This window comes from Plodia interpunctella, chromosome 2 (assembly GCF_027563975.2).
Source record: "Plodia interpunctella isolate USDA-ARS_2022_Savannah chromosome 2, ilPloInte3.2, whole genome shotgun sequence".
Classification (NCBI taxonomy): domain Eukaryota; kingdom Metazoa; phylum Arthropoda; class Insecta; order Lepidoptera; family Pyralidae; genus Plodia; species Plodia interpunctella.
In genome coordinates this window covers 8,807,893-8,828,846 of record NC_071295.1, presented here as the reverse complement: position 1 = coordinate 8,828,846, position 20,954 = coordinate 8,807,893, and the positions used below count along the sequence as shown (strand labels likewise).

The 20,954-nt window shown below is 33.0% G+C and overlaps 2 protein-coding genes across 3 annotated transcripts; one reads left to right on the top strand and one right to left on the bottom strand.

The window, feature by feature from the left end:
• Positions 1–409: 409 nt before the first annotated feature.
• On the bottom strand, positions 410–9,107 carry LOC128679478 (uncharacterized protein). The gene is made up of 8 exons (XM_053761762.2): positions 8,731–9,107; positions 8,027–8,216; positions 7,533–7,669; positions 7,175–7,457; positions 6,607–6,795; positions 5,835–6,034; positions 4,959–5,210; positions 410–4,615 (listed from the first exon to the last, which is right to left on the bottom strand). Exons 1-8 carry the CDS (start codon positions 8,997–8,999, stop codon positions 4,522–4,524), a joined length of 1,614 nt encoding a protein of 537 aa, XP_053617737.1. The 5' UTR covers positions 9,000–9,107; the 3' UTR covers positions 410–4,521.
• A 1,312-nt stretch (positions 9,108–10,419) lies between these two features.
• LOC128674412 (uncharacterized protein PF3D7_1120600-like) lies at positions 10,420–20,948 on the top strand. 2 transcript variants are annotated; one of them, XM_053752919.2, is made up of 2 exons: positions 10,420–10,553; positions 10,682–20,948. In XM_053752919.2, exon 2 carries the CDS (start codon positions 10,801–10,803, stop codon positions 18,205–18,207), a length of 7,407 nt encoding a protein of 2,468 aa, XP_053608894.1. In that variant the 5' UTR covers positions 10,420–10,553; positions 10,682–10,800; the 3' UTR covers positions 18,208–20,948. The 2 variants fall into 2 exon arrangements, with proteins under 2 accessions (XP_053608894.1, XP_053608902.1); XM_053752927.2 differs by lacking the exon at positions 10,420–10,553 and having other exon boundaries at positions 10,686–10,858; positions 11,146–20,948.
• The last annotated feature ends 6 nt before the right edge of the window (positions 20,949–20,954 follow it).

Genomic DNA, 20,954 nt, shown 5'->3' with positions numbered 1-20,954 from the left:
AGTCTATAAACAGCTAACATTAAAGTAATATAAATGACCTGTAATATAAATTACATGTTAAGTAAAATATAAATTACCCTGTACCCTGAATATTCCATATGATAAAAATTATTAAAAAGAACTGAGTAAGTTGAAATTCAACTTGGTTATCAAAGTTGTTTTATTGATCGTTGCCAAAGTAAAGGTCAATATTATGTTACCTATTTATTATCAATTTGCTATTTTATACATGTATCTTGTTAGATTGATGATTTAAATTAAGAAGCTTATGAAAATTTTGACAAATAAAAATTTGCAACATAAATTATTACTAGATAAACGAGATATATACAACAAACACTATTTCATAATGACTTTGAAATTTAGATTAACCAGAAACCGGGACAAATCACAGATAAAATACATAAAGTATATAACATGTCTTTATTGTGCCAATAAATGTTTCCCATTACCATGTTTTGTGACAATTTCAATTATACGTTGGATACAATATTGATTGATACACAAACTGCGTCATATACCTAAATATAACATGTACAGAGAAATAAGGTAGCTCCCTTCTAAAGTAAAACAAAATATTGTTAAATGTAAAATATCCTTCTGGCAATATAAAGTTTGGCATACACTTGGAGTCAAATATTATGTAAAAACCGCTTATTCACACCGTACACTAAAACTGTAAAAAATGAACACGAAGCTGCTAAAACATTTGTGTATTATGATGATATATTTGACTTCTAGTGAATACAAAAATTTACATTTTTAATTATATGAGGAAACATTCTAACACAAGTATATATATCAAATGGAAATGACCATTTAAATAGTTACCTAAATTAATTTAATTTTATCAATATTTATATTTCTCTTCACACCGTGTAACCGCGATCGTTTATCTAGCGTCTATGCCTATTGTGATGGTTTTGTGACAATTCAAAAGAACTATCGTATAATTAAAATAAAATATACAATATAAGGTAATTCTTAACCAAAATCAATTTCGTTCAAATAAATTATTAATTAGGACTGGTTCAACCCGCACGCTAGTGCCACCATCAAATGTTTAACAAATTTATTTTAATAAATAGCGAAATCTAAAAAATATGCCGCCTAGATCATTGATATAATAAGAATTATAGTTTTCTATTGGACACAGTTGCCACAATTTATCACCATAATTTTGATGGAAGTCGTTTTCTTTTTAAATTGTGTCTACATATTGTATAATGGAAGAATATAATACTTAAAATTATTAATCTAGTATCGCATAATGTCCTGTCCATGGTATTTTTAGTGTTCGCTATAAATTGAAAAATAAAAAAACCTATTTGGTGGCACTAAAGCGCTGCTTGGCCTAGTCTTAATGTATTTTTAAATAAAATCCAATCGAATACAGGTCACTTCCCAAAAAGAATATCATCTAGGTAAAAGTTATTTAATAAAAGTAATTCGTATGAAATGCAGTCGTTGTCGCAATATAACGTTTTTGTTATTTAATAACAAGTTTAAAAAATTGAATACACTAAAGCTACGCCACGACGCACCCTGCTATTCAAGGACATACGAGTATACACTAATCTAGAAATAGAAATACATATACATTAGACAAACTACTTAAATCCAAGTACAGCCTCAACAGATTGGAATTATCTTCATGTTTTATAGCATCATATTGTTTTAATATTTTTCAACGGGCAGCAATCATGCTACTAGTCTTTATAATGGAGTCAGATTTTAAAGGCAGATGGCAGTCATCGCATACACACTAGCTAGTGATCTAAGTGATCTAAATAGTTTAGTGTGCAACTTTCCTCGCGAACATTTCCTTCACCGGAATTCCACCGAAAGCAAATGGTGAGCCAATTTCTTTGGTAAAGAAATGTTTCTTTGGTAAGAAAGCGAAGTTCCGCAGCAAGTAAAATCTTAAGTGGGGCTTTCCTAGAAGGCATCTCACATGGAATGAAAAAGTGGCGTTGTGAACTTTATTTGAGAACTAATAAGGTCGATTGCCGAAGGAACGAACAACAAAAAAATAAAAGTAGTATAGTATATCAGATTGTGTTGTATCCTCAGCAAAATTTCCTATATTCAAGAAAACATCCGAAGTACATATTCGGCACGCAAATGCCTGATTTAGAATCTGAATAAAAAATACACTAAATTTGGTGCGCCGAGCCTTAACCGCTAAGACCACTAACTACTAGTAACAATTGGCGATTACGCTGACCCCACTCGAGGTTAGACTTTATCTCTCGCACATATTTGACACTGATCATTCACAACTAGAATGTGCTCAATTCAGATAACGAGGTAGGCAGGTAGAATATAAGGAGGAAAGTTACAGATCGGCTTCGGCTAACATCAGACAGTGAGGAGTGGAGGAGACGGACATGGTGTTGGGTACACCATGTCCTACTCCACACAAAGTGGGATCAGGGTAGGCGATATGTGTTTTGAAAAAGAATTCAATAAATCACTCAATACAGACTCGAATTTTTCGAATTCGTATTCGTCTTTTGTGTGACGAGACATGATGTCATCTTACGTGCGAGAGATGAACAATTCCCACTCACTATCTCAGTCGAAATGGCTATCCAATACCAGGAATCACGAATTTTAATCGTGTCTCGCTCTTCACATGGTATACTATAACCGCATAGTTTTTTTAGACAGATTACATCTATCTACTACTGTATATGAACTAGCGCATATAATAAGTTATCAAAATACAGTCGTCACGCACGCAGCACCATAAACAGCCTCTAAAATGCAATACGGAGTACCTATATATCAAATTTGTGACGTTCAAAGGGTAAAGGTACCTTGTGGACGGATTTTTATACGTGTTTTTATATTTGATCCGAATAGTTTTTGAGCAGCAGATCACAGAAATATGCGTCGAGCGTAAAAAATCGAGCATAAGGTACCTATAGCTTTAGCCGTGTAAGTAAGAATTTAAAGTGAAATTAATACTCGTATCCTACTACACACTTATGCGAAAATCTTTATCAAAATTTATTCAATTAACATGACTAAAAATAACGACATGCTATTTCACTTCAGACAATAGAAAGTGGTGAGTGAGATAGCGATATTGCGTGTAATGTAAATGTTATGTTATGACATGAGGATTTACGATTGGTTTATCAATTTGTTTTTGAGGGAAAAAATATTATTTAAAATTTTCTTTTCATCGCTTTTACATGGAAAATATAATACACAAATACCCCAATATCGTCAATGAGATTTTGAATTCGCCATTTCATTATGACTCTCATAAATGGTTTGCGTTATCTTTTATACATATTATCGTCTTTTCAAGGTCTTTCAAATTAGCAATACAATTATTACATTAAATTAATCAAAAACAAAGATTAATCATTACATCTCGTCAATTCCATTTTTTTAAATAACAAAATATTTACAGACACAAGTTAACAAAAGGGTATTCATAAAAAAATAATGAACATTTTTAATAGATGAATGTTCTGTCTTCTATAAATATTACAATTACTAGGCATAGAGAAAAGGACATAACACACACTAAAATTGGTTCAAAGTGTTCATTGAAGTTTTATGAAATGACAGCAATACTATATCATATAATTTGGTTTCAAAAATATTACTTTCACCATTATTTCAGGTAGTTTCAGTATTTTAGACTTCGTTAAAGAACTTTCGAAATTTACTAACATAATAATAAATAATCTCAGTTGAAATATGAAGTAAATTCGACACAGTAAATTTTTTGGAGGCTGAAGCATGAGAAATTTAAGTTAAAAAAATAATAATAAGGATTCAATTATCCATTAGTCCATGTCCAGAAATTTAGGGATATAGGGAACATGTGTGCGGGATATCATTTTTTTCAGTCATAGTTACTAACAAAATGGACATGTCCACAAAAATGAATATATTATTATTATTGTGATAGGACTTCACTCGCCAGTGGCGCCAACTAGTGCGAGTTAATACAATCTGTCGTCTTGCACGCCATCTATATATTAAACTAATATAACTGTCATGGACAGACACAAACAAATATATATACTACCATCCTACAATAAATATTATATTTTCACTTCTTATCATCATCTACATAAACTAACGTTTCTCCTTCTTATTACAAAAAATGATAAGACCGGGATTGATTATTCTTTGTTCTTTGTCTCTTTCGTTCCGTATCAAATACTAAAAAGAGACAAAAGAAAGGATAACTATTCCAGAGCAAATCAAATATTTCATAATAAGAGGTTTATAGTTAAGCCAACAAATATAGTTTACCAATCAAAATATACAAAATAATATTTTTCTCAATATTAATAATCAATTATAACGTCTAGTAGCAGTTCAGCGTGAGATGTTCCGTAAAACATCGAAAATAACAGCGTCTAAAAATATCATTATGCAGTCAACATAAAATAAAGATTACCATTCAGGTAATAGAGCACAATTTAGCGTTACACAGGTTTAATACAATATGACATTGTAAACTGATCGGATAACCGTATAGCGTAGAGCTTATTCCTCTTTCTCTTTTATGGGTTCCAATTCCTCCGGGTTTTCGTCCATACTTGCAGCAGAATCCGTGCGGGATTTATCAACGGGATATAACCTAGAAAAATAAATACTCATCACACGAATACAAAGACAACAATAGATTTATATAGTTATTTTAATTTTGGATTTTTTAATTAGTTTCGGCCATCGGTACATGATGCACGATGGTTCGAGATAGTCTCTTTTATGGAACTCATACATAGCTTCACTTGTTTATAATATCTACTTCTATGTAGCAGAATCTATATAGTAGTAGCATGAAAGATATATACCATGTAAATAAGCGATCAATAAAAACAGTCCAACACGAACCGTCGTCTAAATCACTCTCCTCTTTCCTTTCATCTAAACTACAGAATATATAGCTACATATTTAATAATATAATAGTAAAACTTACCATCTCTGGTACAGATAGACGAGGAAGACCAAATCATCCCTGAAGCAAGCGACGCGGTGGGCCGTCGGCATGGTTATAATAAAAGCGAAGACATCGTCAATGAATGTGTTGAACGCTTTGTACATGAACGCCCGCCACGGCAGCGCCGCGACCGACTTCAGGCGATAGTTGACGAACAGTTGCGGCAACATGAACAGGAAACCGAATGCATATACCCCATTCACTACGCTGTGAAGAGCCCAAGAGTACCAACTGAAAAAGGAGTATTAGTTATACATTACTAGCTGTTGCCCCCGGCTTCGCCTGCGTAAATTTTCCACGGGAAGTTATTTTCCCAAAAGTAACTCTACTTCTCCAATATTATAAATTACATTTATGTAAACTTTCAAGACGACTGGTTAAGTAAATAGAGCGTGAAGAGGTAACAAACATACTTTCGCATTTTATAATATTAGGATTAGTAAATAAAGATAATCTGTTCTCTGTCAATAATTAAACCATACTTAAAATGTGTTTAGTCACAGTCGCACTATAAAATATTTGACATTGACAGAACGAGACAAAAGATATTCTAGCTAAAACATGCGTTAACTTTGAATAATAGGGTAGTTTTACTCTGTGCGATTTCATCAAAACCAAAACAATTAAAAACGAACAAAGCAGTGGCGCGGTGATCTAGTGGTGAAGAAGTTCCAGGTTCAAATTCTGTTCTACTCGTGCTACATCATGTGCTACATGACTCGCCACGTACGTCTAAATAATTTGCTAATATCAGATTTTATCCGCCTGCAAGGAAAAGGTTATTACGTGTTTTATATACATCAAACAGAAATATCCAATTAACATCTACCATAGTACGGTGGATTGTTGACTGACCTCTTGTGGGGGGTGTAGACGAGTTCATAGAGCGCGCCGCAAACGCAGAGCGGGTACAGCAGCATGGAGAGATATCGCATCGCCTCGGCGTCCGCGCGCGCCGTGCTGCGCTCCGCGGCGTCGCCCGCCTCGCGCCACAGCCGCGGCCGCAGCCCAGAGAACGACACACGCACGTGAAGCACCTTTTTCACTTTCCATATCTGAAAAGAATCGAATTTATATCTCAAAATTAATTACACAATATCCCATATTTTTTCACAGTTTTCTCTCAATCCCGCCTGTTCCCGGTCAGCGTAAAAAACAAACATGACAATTGGTGTGATTTTCGACCTGCCTAACGTCAACTCTACATTGCCTAACAACTACCAAGACTATGTCCCTTATTCGCCTCATACGACATCCACATGGGGATATATAGTGGTCTTATTACACACAATCTCCTCCTTTTCTCTGCAGTGGTAATCAAAAACATACTAAGCGGCCGACTGCGTTATGAGCCTCGTATCGATTTAGTACTACTTCCATATGTTATATTTGAAATGGATAGTTTTGCGCTCACTGTACGATGTTTGCCGCTGTACGGTGTACGCTATTGGCCGCTAACAGATTGTTTACTAGGGACACAGCCTAACTCACCCACGGTTGTGTAATTTTTTTTTTTTTACACATCATTTTTTTTTGTCATAATCACATTATTGACTACATTAACACGACATTACATTGCGTGCCGAAAATGTTAATTAGATCGTTATAAGCACAGTTAGTCAGTTACCTCGATGATAGCACTGATTCCAGCGGGCACGAGCACCAACATGGAGGTCTGCTCGTCCAGGAGGTAGAAGAAGATGACAGCCTGCGAAAAGGCGCGCCACAGCACCGTGCGCGAGGACAGGCCCGCCAGCGAACGCTTGCGGCGCCAAAACGACACGTCGTTCTTAAACGCCAGGAAGTCGAATAGCAACTGACAATAAATTATTATTATTAAACATGATATGTCACGTGCCGTCTTCTTGTCAACTTGCAATATGCACTTTCAGTCACGTGGAAACCCCTTCTGTAATTTTTGTCTAAAAATGATTCTAAGAGTGATTTGAGTTGAATAGGTGAAGCCTATTATTATGATATCACTACATAGTATAAGACAGTCTCACTCCACATCTGTCTGTTTCTTCTTTTAAATGATGAAATGGATCTTGATGCAATTTATACTGTTGACCCTGTACAAAGCGACATTCAAGTTTTGAAAAAAATATTATTACAATTATTATTCTGTAAAAATTTGTTGTTACACTATATTTTAGTTACAAGTAAATATAACTAGAGACAGAAAGTTTACTTACATGAAAACTGGCTATCAAAACAGTGGCCGACAACAAGTACAGGTTTGTGTCAGCAAATATTCCTTTAACATCATCTATATCTTTTGGACTGAATCCTAGTGTGTTAAATTGCTCCAATGCAAGTCTCACATGAAGGGCCAGACGAAAGGATCCATATGACGTGGGAGCTAAACTCACAGTTACATTCACATCTGTAGTACTACTGTTTAAAAGCTGGAGGCTTGATAACCGTGATTTCAGCACATTGTGCTGTATTAATGGCCGAAATAGCAGACCTCTTATTCTGAAACAGATAAAATAAAACTTTTTGGTGGCTTAGATTCAAATGAAAAATCTAGAATAAACTTAAGTGACTTACTTCATATAGTAGTGTAAATCTCCAGGTATTTTATCTATAGGAAAGGTTAAGTTGTCTGACAATATAGACAAAGGCACTACAGTCGCTATGTGTGCATACGGTTGAACTGAAACTTCTTTCGTCTTTTTGTCTGCTGCCTAGAACATGGTATATAAAGCCTAGATTTTATAAAGTACTTGATACACAGGAGGGAGTGGGGAATTCATGTGTAGTTTTAAACAGACAATATAAATCAATACACAGTGTGATAATATAAAATAAAATCACTTGTCACAACTATATATTAGTATATATAAATAAGTCGACTTAACTCAACTTAATATTTTTATACAATACTACAAGACTTTGATGCTGTTTTCACAATCATTATGTCAATTTCTTCGGGAGGAGATTAAAATTTATTTCCTAAAAGTTATATCAGATATACAAATTAAATGATAGTAAAAATGTGTTTTCAACAAGTTTAGCTTTTTCATTGGCTTTAAAAAACATACTTGTTTCTGCAGCAAATTAAATGTTTCCGCCTTGGGCTCAATGTGCATCACTAAGGGAAGGGTATGCACGGATGCTACTCTTCGTATTTCACCAAAGTCACTGTGCAGCCAACTATCGTCCAGTAACACTGCATGCATGAATAGTGTCCCATTATTACGTGTTTTGCGGGGCACCTTTATATTTATGTCACTAAAAAAACAAGAAATTTTTGAATAATTTTCATTTGTCTTATGACGTCACATACATTTTTTTTTATCTACCAAAATAAGTGGTTTCATATGTTAAGGAATTAAGTCCATTACATATACTTAAAAGTGCAGCAAATCACAAGCAGAAAATTTAATTATTTGAAAGAGACTTGGAAATGCATTTACATTTTTTTGCTTTACTTAGTAATTTTTACACTTACTTAGTATTTTTACATTGTAATGCCTTACAAAAAATTTTTTCCAGGGTGGTGAAGCCGTGCAGCATTGCTAGTTACAGATAAAGTTCTAACAAAAACTGAACCAGTGCACAATACTACCATTAGAATAGCACACCTCATAAAAAGATTTATTTTTTTTAACTATATCTGTCTCAGCCTTATGTATTTTTATTTTTTTCTATATAAGGTCCTGATAAAAAGATTAGCTTTTTGCGTTGCTCACTTGTCAGCATAAGGATAACGACCTAGTTATTTTATTGTAAACAAAAAACTTACTATGTAGCTGGGCTTCTGTAATCAAACTTTTTAACAGTGTGAATTTTTGTAACTGATTCAGAGGATGATCCATCAAGCGACGGGTATTCTTTGACTGAAGTATATAAAATAAGGTGTTGAGCAGGATTTGTATTTAAATAAGACTCTACACATCTTTGGCCACGACGGCATTTTGGCGGTATAAAGATCTCTGCTAGAGTCCAAATAGTATTTATAACATAAAACCCAAAAATTAAAGTAATAACTGAACTAACAGATATATACTTCATTACAAAAAATACAGATATTTTCAGTAAATAAATTCGAAATCGGTAAGTAAGTAAAAGCCGTATTGCGACTGCGAGGAACAATCGTGGAGAAAAGCAGTAAAATGTGTGACACTGACACTTGGCTGACACTGACAAACTTGACAAGACAGATCAGTGCTGCCAACTTCTAAATAGTGAGATCACATTTTGTAAGATTTAAGTTAGTGATAAGTTCCACTCATTAAACACTAATGAAAAACTAGATATTTGCAGTACATAGGTAAGTAACACTTATTTGACTGTAATTAATGCCATGAATTACTAATCACTTACTATCTACTAATCACTTTTAATACTCGTACTTAATCTATCACTAATCATAGAACCGGAATTCATTTGGAAACACAAATCTGACAATGACATATTGCTTGACATTTGACAACTAGGTAGTAGGTAGGTACCTACATTGACAAATTAAAGAAAGGGTTGCCATTTTCGAATATATTTTTATTGGTAAGTTTTATATATTACATATGCTGATTATTCTGCTATTGCTTTTGGAAATAAAAAATCAATTTCCCCAACTTTATTTTATTTTGTTTTAGAATTTGTTGTTATAGCGACAACAGAGACTCTGTCATCGCTGGCTATTAGCAAGTCTAACATTTTAATATTAATTTTATTGACACTTATGTTCTCTTTAATGTCAGCGATGACTAAACATGTGATACCTACAAAATAGTACCTTTTGTAAAATATAATGCACCATGCAATAGAGATCATTCTTTGTTTCTTCTACAGACTGCAATACGACAAATGTATAATAGACAAAAACAAAAAAATGCTATCGAACGACAATACTTTTAAAAAATTAAAAAACGACAGAAATACATATCATCTCCAATATAGGTATATTATCGCAGTTTTATCGGATCGAAGTCAGAAGTCTAAAAAGAACATTGGTCTCTTCGAGACGCACACACAAATCAAATTTCGTTTGTTGCATGCGTCGGCAACGTCCGGATTCCGCGTATGCCTGCCGCAACAAACCGCACGCACACTTTACGTTAACATGCAAAAATAATTATCATCATCATATCTACTGTGTTATTGCTAACACTGGTGTCAGATTTTATTCAAGTAGCCTATAGGCATCTGACATGACTTTTGCGACTACTTACCGCCATCAAAGGCAGGCAGTCGCACTACGTACACACAAGTGAACTAAACTGTCCACCACTTTGTTCAGGTTTCCTCACGATGTTTTCCTTCACCGGAAGCAAGTGGTGGTCTATCAAAACTACTATATTTGAGTCAGATTGGTATACAAACTCATATAGCACGAGTAGGATGAGATCTTTCGATCCACAGGCTTATTACAGGATGAGGATTAACCATTACACCACCACCGCTTCACAAAAAAAATAATCACTTGGTAGTTTTTGTAAGATTCTTTTGTCAGTATTATGGCAACATAGTTTCGCTCTTCTTGGGCGATACAGTAGGAACGTAATAAATCGGTGTCTCCAAGGAAATAATATCGATGTTTCAATAAATATACACTGAATTCCAAAGGTATATGTTTGTTTCAATAGCTTTTAGTATAATTAACATGAGATATGTAATTACAAGCAATAGTTGGTATATGTGGCACTGTGTTTTGACAGTTGTCATTTCTTACTGATATTTTGTTTATGTTACAGTGATGAAAAATATTCGGTGCTGCGCCTGGATCAGGACACCGAGTTATAACGGGTTCCATACGATATAAAGGAAAAGATGATGACAATCGGCAAGTATACTTGTGAAATCTGCTGTGGCCATGGATGTTAAAGACCTACAAAGCGAGGCCACTCTTGGGGAACGAAACAACGATGGCAGTAAGTACGCGTCAAGTGGTATCTCACTCCCATACAGCAGAAATAAATCTTACCAGGATGTCAACTCGCTTTCGTTGGGTAAAGTGGACGCACCGCCTGCGCGACCTTGCGCCGTCATAGGCCCTGATCGTGTGTTGCCGCCGCCAGTTTCCAGCGACACGATAAAAAAAAGTGCCTTTGAATCATGGTGCGCGGACAACGTGTATCGACATCCTCCTGAGTATCCCCACAAAATGACTAATTATAACACACCAATAAGAAATATATCTCCAAGACAAACATTTCAGGAAAACATGCAACGTATCATGGTACCACCTACATACAACTCTTTGAAAGCCAATGAAGAATATTCTCCAATGGATAAAAATGTTTCTATGACCAAAAATATTAAACCAAACATTCCTATTGAAACCAAATATTGTGAAGTGCCTTATTCAGGTAATCCTGTAATTCATGAACAAAAAAGTGTTAGAAATACTGAACTAAGTGCATCAAATGTGAATCCAGTGCTTACTCGCAGTGCTCCCCAAGGCTGGCCATCACATTTGAGGCAGTCTAGGCCTTATGGTGCTCCTGAACTTTATCAGTATCCTGATTATACCAATTGTGCTGGTCCCAGACCAGTACCAATGACTAGACCACATCGGACTGCACATGAAGATCTAAGTCATGGATATGTTGACCCCTACTGTCATGATGTTCGCTTCAAACCATACACAACTGTTAAGGACAGGTATCCACAAGCAAGGTATGAGTTTATTAGTAACTATCCAAGCCCATTCCATCCACCCTCTGCATATCCACCACATAAGTATGACATGCAGAAGTCTATTCCACAACCTTATACCTATCAACAAGTTCCTCTTAAATATTTGGATAATAGAATACCAGAGCCTGTTATGGATGGGTATCAAAGACCTCCCCAACAAAGTAATTACAACTTGCCATTTCATAATCAAATGATACATCCTGCATACGGGCCGATTGTTGGGAATTGCATTCAAAATAAATACACATGCCCACCAGAAGGCTCTGTGAAACCTGTAGCTCCAAACAAACAACCTTATGAGACCAATAAAATGTATGCAGAATATGAAAAAGCACGATCTCAAGCTTTTCCTGTTTCTGAAAACTACTATTTTAATGAAATGCAAAGACCCCCTCCCCATATAAAAAATCAAGTTATGCCTAACTATGCTATAAATATGCACAGGTTTCCCCCTCACACTTATTACACAAAAGATAATGCATCTTTAAAAAATTATGAATATATGTCCCATTTTCGAAATATGGATCCCTCCATGTTATCACAATCAAGGATTCCTTCTCAGTTTTCACCAAATGGAATAACAATATCACCATCAGACCCAAATATAAATTTGGATAATCCACATATACAAGGTAACTCACCAGAAGATTATGGATATGTAAGCCAGTCCCCCACTGGTAGTATAAGAAATACAGACTACACAATTAACAGATCAACAAATGAGTTTTATAGAAGATATGACTCAAGGTATGGCCACGGTATTAGACCACCTACAATGATGGCTAAGCATGAGCAAAATCTTAGTGAACATTCGAAAGATAAGAAAGATATTGACGTCAGACAATTTTTACAAATGTGGAATGAAGTTGATGACGAAAATAGTGAAAGTGCTAGCAAGGAGCCTATTACTCAATTTTCAACTGATGTTAACAAACCCACAAGTCAATATGAAACTGTTAAAAACCAAGATCAGCTTTATGTTCTCGGTTTAGTAAATGTACCAAGTGAAGAACTTGGTAAATATGAACACATACAAAAGGTGTCAAAATTACCAGAGAATATAAAGGGTTACAATAGTATTGAATTGCTTAATCAGTTTGAAGAAGCAATTGAATCATCAAATGTAAACAATTTCAAGACCAAATCATCTACTCCTAATGATATAGCATACCAGATGACAATGAAAAACTCAAGCTCACATCTATCTTTGTTACCACGTCCCGTATCACCATTAGATGTTGAAGCCAAAATAAGTCAGTCTGTTATTCATAAAGAAGTTGGATGTAATTTTGAAATTAAACCATGCAGTCCTAAAATGTTAAATGTTGAAGCAGCTACACCTATACAAAATCTCTTAGGTGAAAGGGTTATAGAAAAAGTTTCAAATCCACTGATTATTACTTCACCTATGATGCATTCAGAGGATAAATCAGATTATAATGTCTTAAATCATCAAGAACAAAGAAAGTCTTCAAATGAAAGTGTAAAAAATACTAGCTGCAAAATGATTAATACTCAATTCAATAGTGATAATGACACAGCAAGATCTAATTATAGCCTTCAAGACTTGGAAAGTAATTCCGGCATCTGTTTAGCTTCATTGCCAAGGCTTGATAATGATATTGAATTAAATTTTCCAGAAGTTAACCAACAATTTATCAATGCAAATAAAGTAGAATCTGTTATTACGGCCACAAAAGATTTACCATCATTAAGTCTAGAAAATATTGATAATATCAATTCAACAGAATCGGACAATAATATTTGTCAAAAACTGAATGAATTACCATCAGTTAATGATACCGAAAAAGAATTTTCCAAATTGAGTAGATATAGAAAGATAAAAAAAATTGGACATGAACCAGTAGAAACAGAAATGTCATTTTCTTCAACACAAAATATGAGAACTGATAGTGTGATAATAAAAAATCCAGATAATCCCAAAATATTTGAACAAAATAAAGAAATTCTCACTGTAGAGTCGTCGTTAGTACGTGGCAAAGACTTACCAGATAATGAACATTTTAATGATAAAGTGGACACTAATAAAGAACATTCAAATAAATTAAATAGTGCTGAACTTGACGACCATACAGATATTGCAATTGATTTCAGTTTAAACAAGAGTGACAATAATCCATCCGGCACAATTGAATTTATTGAAAATGGTACCAAGTTGGATTCTTCAAAAATAAATAGTTTCACAAAGCATTCCGAAATATCACAAACTACTGAATTGCTAAGAGATCACAAAACTGAAAATCAAACAAAAATAAAAACACTTCCCAATGCAGAACCCTTATTGAATGACAAATATGATTTAGAAAAACAAAATTGCAGTTCAGATAAAAAAGAAAACGAATATTCACAAATAGAGACAAAATTAGAATTGAATGAATTCGATACATGTAAAAATATCGATGATAAAATGTCATTAGGAAGAGATTCAAAAGAAATAGACAAAAGCGATGTGAATATATTTTGTGAACTAAAATCACAACAAGGAATTACTCTAACAACACACGAAGAAAATGAAAATGAGTCCGAAAAAAATAATTTAACTTCTGTCACGTTGTCAGTAAATGATTTTGTAAATGAAAAAGAAAGTAAAGAAATTAATGTTGATACTATCTCTCAAATTATAGACAGTAATCCCGATATTCAATTTGATGAAAAAAGTAATTTAGATTTTTCTGATTTATGCGTAGAAAATGCTATATCTTCACCTATTGTACAGTGTGCATCAGATGCCGAAAAAGACAATAAGGAAGAAATCGAGTCACAAGAAAGCGATGGAGTAAACATAGATGCAACCTTTGCAAATCGAACTGACTCACGTCATTCAAACAGAGATAACGAAATTATCTCCACGCAGAATTACCCCAACGACCAGGATCAGCCGAATTTACAGAACACTCAGAATGGTGAAACAGATAGTAAACACGATTTATTTCCGAAAGATGGTAATGAATATAATACTGATGCTACTTTAAAAAATGAAACTGATTTTGTAAAGGAAACATTAGATATGACGATATGCTGCAAAGAAGAAAATAATTCAATTGAGGTTGAAGATATTTATATGCAACAAGACGCGCAGAAAGAAAGTGATATTAAGGATAATTATTTCCTGGAAGGTGAAGATAATTCAGATATTCCATTTAGGACCAAAACTGTAACACAGGATAAATTAGCTTCAAACCTGGGCTGTTGTGAATATTTTAACAGTAGTATAGGAAAAAAAGATATTGTGACTCTACAGTCAAAAATAACGTTGGAATTACAAGATTACCTGTTAAACAAATCATTTGAAAGCGAAAGTAAAAATCAACAGGTAGTATCAAATAATAAACAAACACATACAAAAAATAACTTGGAAGAGTCTTATGGAAAGAATGATAATATATTGTCTAAAATTAACATAGAATTAAAAGACATGACTCAAGATTCGTCGAGTTCAATTGAACTCATAAAAAATGAAGATAAAGAATCTGATATTATATGCCGGGATAATTCTTTATCAGAATCTCAATCTCAGTCAATGTTGGAAAATTCACATATTAACTATGCCCAAAAAAATGTAAGAAAAAATATTAATCCCTTATCAAATACTGACAAAGATTTTAATGTGCCATTATCATTTGAAACTTCACATAAAATTAATTATAAGGATTCCGATACATCTTCAGAACCTTATATGAATGAAGTAAATGATAAAAATGACTATCCAGACAAACGTGGTGATAATGATAATTCTAATACCAATATCTTAAATAATAGGCTACTTAATCATAATGTTGCCGCTGAAACAAGGATAGCTACTATAGAAAATAATGCAGTCGGAAAAACCAAAATAGATGATAAACCAGATGAATATTTAGAATACACTAGTGATGAAATCGAATGTGAAAATAATGTGTTTTGCAAAAGAAGCTTTAGGTCCTGTCAACTTAAAAAAGAACTATTTTCACCTTTTATACAAAAATTAATATTACACAATGTGGGATCTATAAATGCCCAGACTATGGAAAATAATATCAATGAAGAAGGGAGTCCAGAAAATGATTATTCTTGTCTGGATAGTCTAAAAATTAATACTGAATCATCTAATGGGAAAACATTTCAAGAAGTTGATACTTTCAAAAGGGTTCAAATTATGTTATGTGATGTAGTTTGCGAAAGTATTGAAGAAGATACGAAGAACCAGTCTATGGGAAGTAATGATTTTGTTTTAGAAAACGGAGCAAAAAATATCGAAAATTCAGGTTTATTTCCCGATAGAAATCTCACAGTGCAAATATCTGCTTCACAAACCTGTACAGACTTATCTACTGAAATAGGTCCAACAGAGAGTATACATATGACAGAAAAATCTTCAGCTGAATGCATACATGTCGAAGATGCGAGAAACAGATCCATTGCTGCTGAACAGCCAGAAAATATAGAATTTTCTCTTAGTTCTTCATTGCTGGTGTCGCCTGACAAAACATTTGATGATAATGTCACTACAGTGTCCGAAAAGGACAATTTGAGTAATAAAGAAGATGGTTTTCATGCTGATGTTAGAGACTCGGACGAAAACGAAGAAGGCGTTGAAAAGATGTTAACATTGATAAATGAGGGAATTATAACTAATAGCGATGTTAATACTGAATGTTCTTTGAATGTAGTAACTTTAGAAGACTCTTCTGATAAATATGTGATGAAAAATAAACATAATCAGGATACTAATCGACCTTGTCTGAAAAGATCGTTATCTGATTCTGCTTTAGACTCATTTAATGATAGTAGTGATGCTTTTTATTCGGGTTGGAGATCAAAACGCCCGAAAAATAAAATTTGTAATGTCTTAGAACCTGACGTAATGTTTGATTCAAATGTCCAAAATAACAGGCGTAAGTCTATATCTTCTATTTATAATGAACAAAATGTATCCTTTTGTATCCTCATTGATAATAATTGTATTATTACTGAAGAAGAAGAAACTGAAGATCAGGATGAAATTTGTTTTACCAATGTTTCTGAAGCATGCCTAACAGATTTACAGGAGTCTGTTAACGAATACGATACCAGATTAACTCCGACCTCACATTCACAAGAACCTTTAGAGGAATTTAATCGTGACTATACTGAAACACAGGAAGTCGAAGAATCTTGGATAGATGATGTTGGGTGTATGGAAACAATAGTTAGTGACGATGTGGCAGAAGATATAACAATTAGTGCATCATCTTCACCAGAGAGAATGAATTCTCTGGAAAACGATGAATCGGAAATTTTTATAAACAGCGACCACACAGACAAAGTAAAGCATATATATGGCTCTAAACTGTGTAACGATGACGTAATGTTCCTAGAAACATTGTATAGGACACCGCAAATGGATGTAAATAAGATTATAATAAATAGAGAGTCTCAAGTATCTGAAGAATATGTCCAATATTATAACAAAGATTCATTAGAGAAAGTTTTATCGGAACCTAATGGTCATGAAGATCTTCATTCAAATATGGAAATGGAACCATCTGATGTGAATTCTCTGAATCCGTTAGATGAAATACGTGATAAAAATATACAACAGGAAGAAAATGTCGATAAAGATGTTTTACTTATTGAAAAGTCTCCTCCTATATATGATACTTATAATGACAATGAGAGTAATGATTTTACAAATAATGAAAGTTTATTCACTTCAGTAGATAAAACCCAAGATGACTCAGTTCATTCCTGTGAATCTAGCATAGATAACGTGTCCTCATATAGCCAAAACGATGAATATATATCTTATACCAGTTCTACTTCGCCAGAAGTATCTTCTACAACATCAGAAGAAAGAAATTCGGGTATATTGTTAAAAATTACAAATTATAAGGGTTCAAGAGTATCACAAATAAACGACACTCAACAAGAAACAAAAAGCATTAGCTGCAAATTTACCGAATTAAATGATTATTCAAGCAGTCAAAACTTTAAAACAAACCGACCTTTAATTACGAAAGCTGCTCAAAAATACATTCCTCCTTTAGAAGAAACGTTAGGTGATCTAAAAATTCGGCTCCCTTTACCTCAGCATAGTTTACTTAGACTAAAACAACTAAAGTTATTAAAAAACGAACCAAAGCCTAACAAATGTAACATTAAGTCAAAACCAGATATCCCAAAGAAACCTAAGCCAAAGTTCGAAGATGTTCTTAAAAGTATAGACGAAATTCAATTTAAAATGCATATGGAAAAAAGTAAAAAATCAAAGAAAACTATTCCTAAAGTAGTTATTAAGAAAAATGAAAATGGCTCGCACTATGCCAGCACGACGAATATAAAGCCATTTAATCCTGATTTAACAGGTAGAAAGTGGCAGCCTTGGGTCTTTCTTGAGAAAAACCATTTTATAGATAAAATGGCACTAAAAAATAAAAGAAAGGCTATTTTTAATCATAGGAAAAATACATACGTATTAGCTGATAAATTTCGGAAATATAAATCTATCGGAAACGCGAAATTTGTTATATCTCAACCAAATATGCATAGTTCCGCCATTGGGCATTTAAAATGCACAATAAGGTTGAAACATACTTATTGAAGCCAAGTGTTTGGAGCGAAATTAATCGCTGTATCATACTACATTTTGAGCCATATTGGTTTCATATTCAACTTATAAATGAATCCCACCCTTTATTGGTCTCGTAAAACATTCCTTCGATTCCATGTTATGTTTATTTATTAAGTAGTTACCCATGTTAGTTCACTATCTAGTTTTAATTATAGAATAAAGCCAAATTCTTTACTAAGTGTGATATTGATTAACAAAGACAAACCTACATTAGATAAAATTCCTATCGTAAGAGTAAGGTGTAAACAAATCAAATATTTTTCAGGCATTAGAAAAGGACAAACTCTGCCGATAATTTGGATTAATGCTTACATTAAAATGACATATTTACAGTCCACCTATCCTATTTAGTTGACTATAGAGATGTAGGTATCGGTCTTTGTTGACCTTCGATGATTTGTTTACATTTTAGATCATATCAAAGGAGATAATATATTAATTTCATTGTTTGACAGTGAAAATTGATCTGATTTCTATTTTGTTATCGTGTTATCAAAGTTTATAATTTTATTATTGTTAGCCTTTACTGTCATTCCATTTTGAATAGTGTGTACATTTTGAATCGCGATTTTGTACTATCATCAACTGCACCTTTTGCACTTGGATAGCCATAAAGAGTATTATTGAACTTTCATGTTAATAATATTGATATTTTAATATTAAGGTAATTTTGTTGGTATATTATAGGTATATAGTTAATTTTATTGGTAGAAGTAGTATGTAAATGGTGAGTACTGTACTGACTGGAAACATATTTCACCATTTGGTTCTTTCTAAAAATTCATTTTGTGAATTTATACTTTGTAAATAATTACAGTTATAATTTGTTTCCACATGAGGATTACATGTTTTTTTTTGTATATAATAGTGAATGTTATGTCTAAATGATCGTTATTATGACCGTTTGTTGACGGTCAATGATTGCTCACGTAAATTATAAGCACAGATTTGTCTATATATATAGTTATTGAATGATGTGTGTTATAAATGTACTATTTAAAATAAAGTACAAAGCCTGCACAGTAAGTATGCCTCCACATATTGATCATATTCTAAATCTGATTGATTTTGCACCTATATCAGTTTGTGGAGGTCCTTAATTAGTTGTCCATAATAAGTATGTGTTTGCGAGAGAATCCAATGTACGCTTGTTGTTGTTAAAAAAGTTTATTTGTTGCGCAGAAATGGTATAAGTATATACTATGTGGGGTAATAAAATTAAAGCGTGAAATAGCCTAAGCCAATACTAAAAAGTAATGACTTTACCGACAAAAACATACCGAATGCCGCGGAGGAGAAGATTTTCATGAAACCGCACTTGGTTTTATTTAAATCGTCTTCACATATTTTTTAAACTTCTTATAATTTGTATTAGTAGCAAGTATTGACTTTGTTTCAAAACCTTTTTGAATTGAAACGGTTTTGAAAAGTTATTTATTGTTACACGACCAGATTTCTGCTATAATTTTTTGTATATAATATTCCTATACCTATTGAATTGAATAGTATGTATGAAAATTCAAATTTCCTCCAGGTACCCGTATTTGTATCATTCCTTTCCTTGAAATTTCTTCTTTTTCTTTGCCTTTTAATAACAATAAATATTGTGTATTGCAATGGACTGTTAAAAGGTCACTTTAACATTACCTCCTGGAAAAAATAAAATAAAAAGTCAAAATGCTGAAAGTTATGGATTCAAAAATAAATACTAATTACATGATCGTTTTTAAATTTATTAAATTAGTAAATGTCATGAAATGTGAAGTGTTTCCACTTTCCATGGATGGAAACAATTTATATTGAATAAAAGACATTATCTTTGTTTCGCTAATTTGTAAAGCAACATTGATCTCATTACAAAAACGTTCGCCATTTTTAATATTTTTGCCTGATTGTGCCTAAATTATGGTAATAATAATTACACTATTTTTATATCGTGTACAGGGTGTTGATAAATATACCAAATAATAAATAAATGCTTTTAAGTCCTATATACAAGATTTGCAATGTTGCCTTCATAATATAACGGTAGTGGCTGCAGTAAATAGTATATAAGACGATGTTATTGCGTGTTGAACTATATTGAACTGTTTATTTATTGTATGTTTTACTGTACTATATTGTGGAAAGAGTTTGCTAAAAATTAAGTTTAGGATTGTTTGATATATGTACAAAGGTAAAAGGGACATTGATTATTTGTTCAATGCGTTTAACTTAGAAATATAGTTAAGCATATAATATTGGATGGCATAACATTTAGTTAAAAAATAATATGTAACTGGAAGGATAAGTGACTGATATTCTGTAACATTATTTATTTACATTTTTAATATGTATTTTTTCTTTGTATATTTGTTTTGCACTATTGAGTGGACTGTTGAATTTTTATGTTTCGTGCACTTTGTTGGCCATTGTTTAAATTTCGATTAGGTGATAATTTATTGTGGTTAAAACACTGTTTTTCAGGGATATGGAATTTGTTATTAGTAATTCTAGTATTTAGATATTTGCTTTATCGTTTCGATTTAATGCATATCTTATGCCAGTACGCACGTGATAGTGTTTCGTGATAGATTTAATATCAAACTGTAATTTTCAGTGGTTTACTAATCAGTGCTATGGTAAACTCTAAAGTGAGAGTATAATTTTTGAGTGTACAAGTTTTGAGGATTGTTTTAAGATTGACCAAATAAATGTGTTCTAAATAAAAATACATG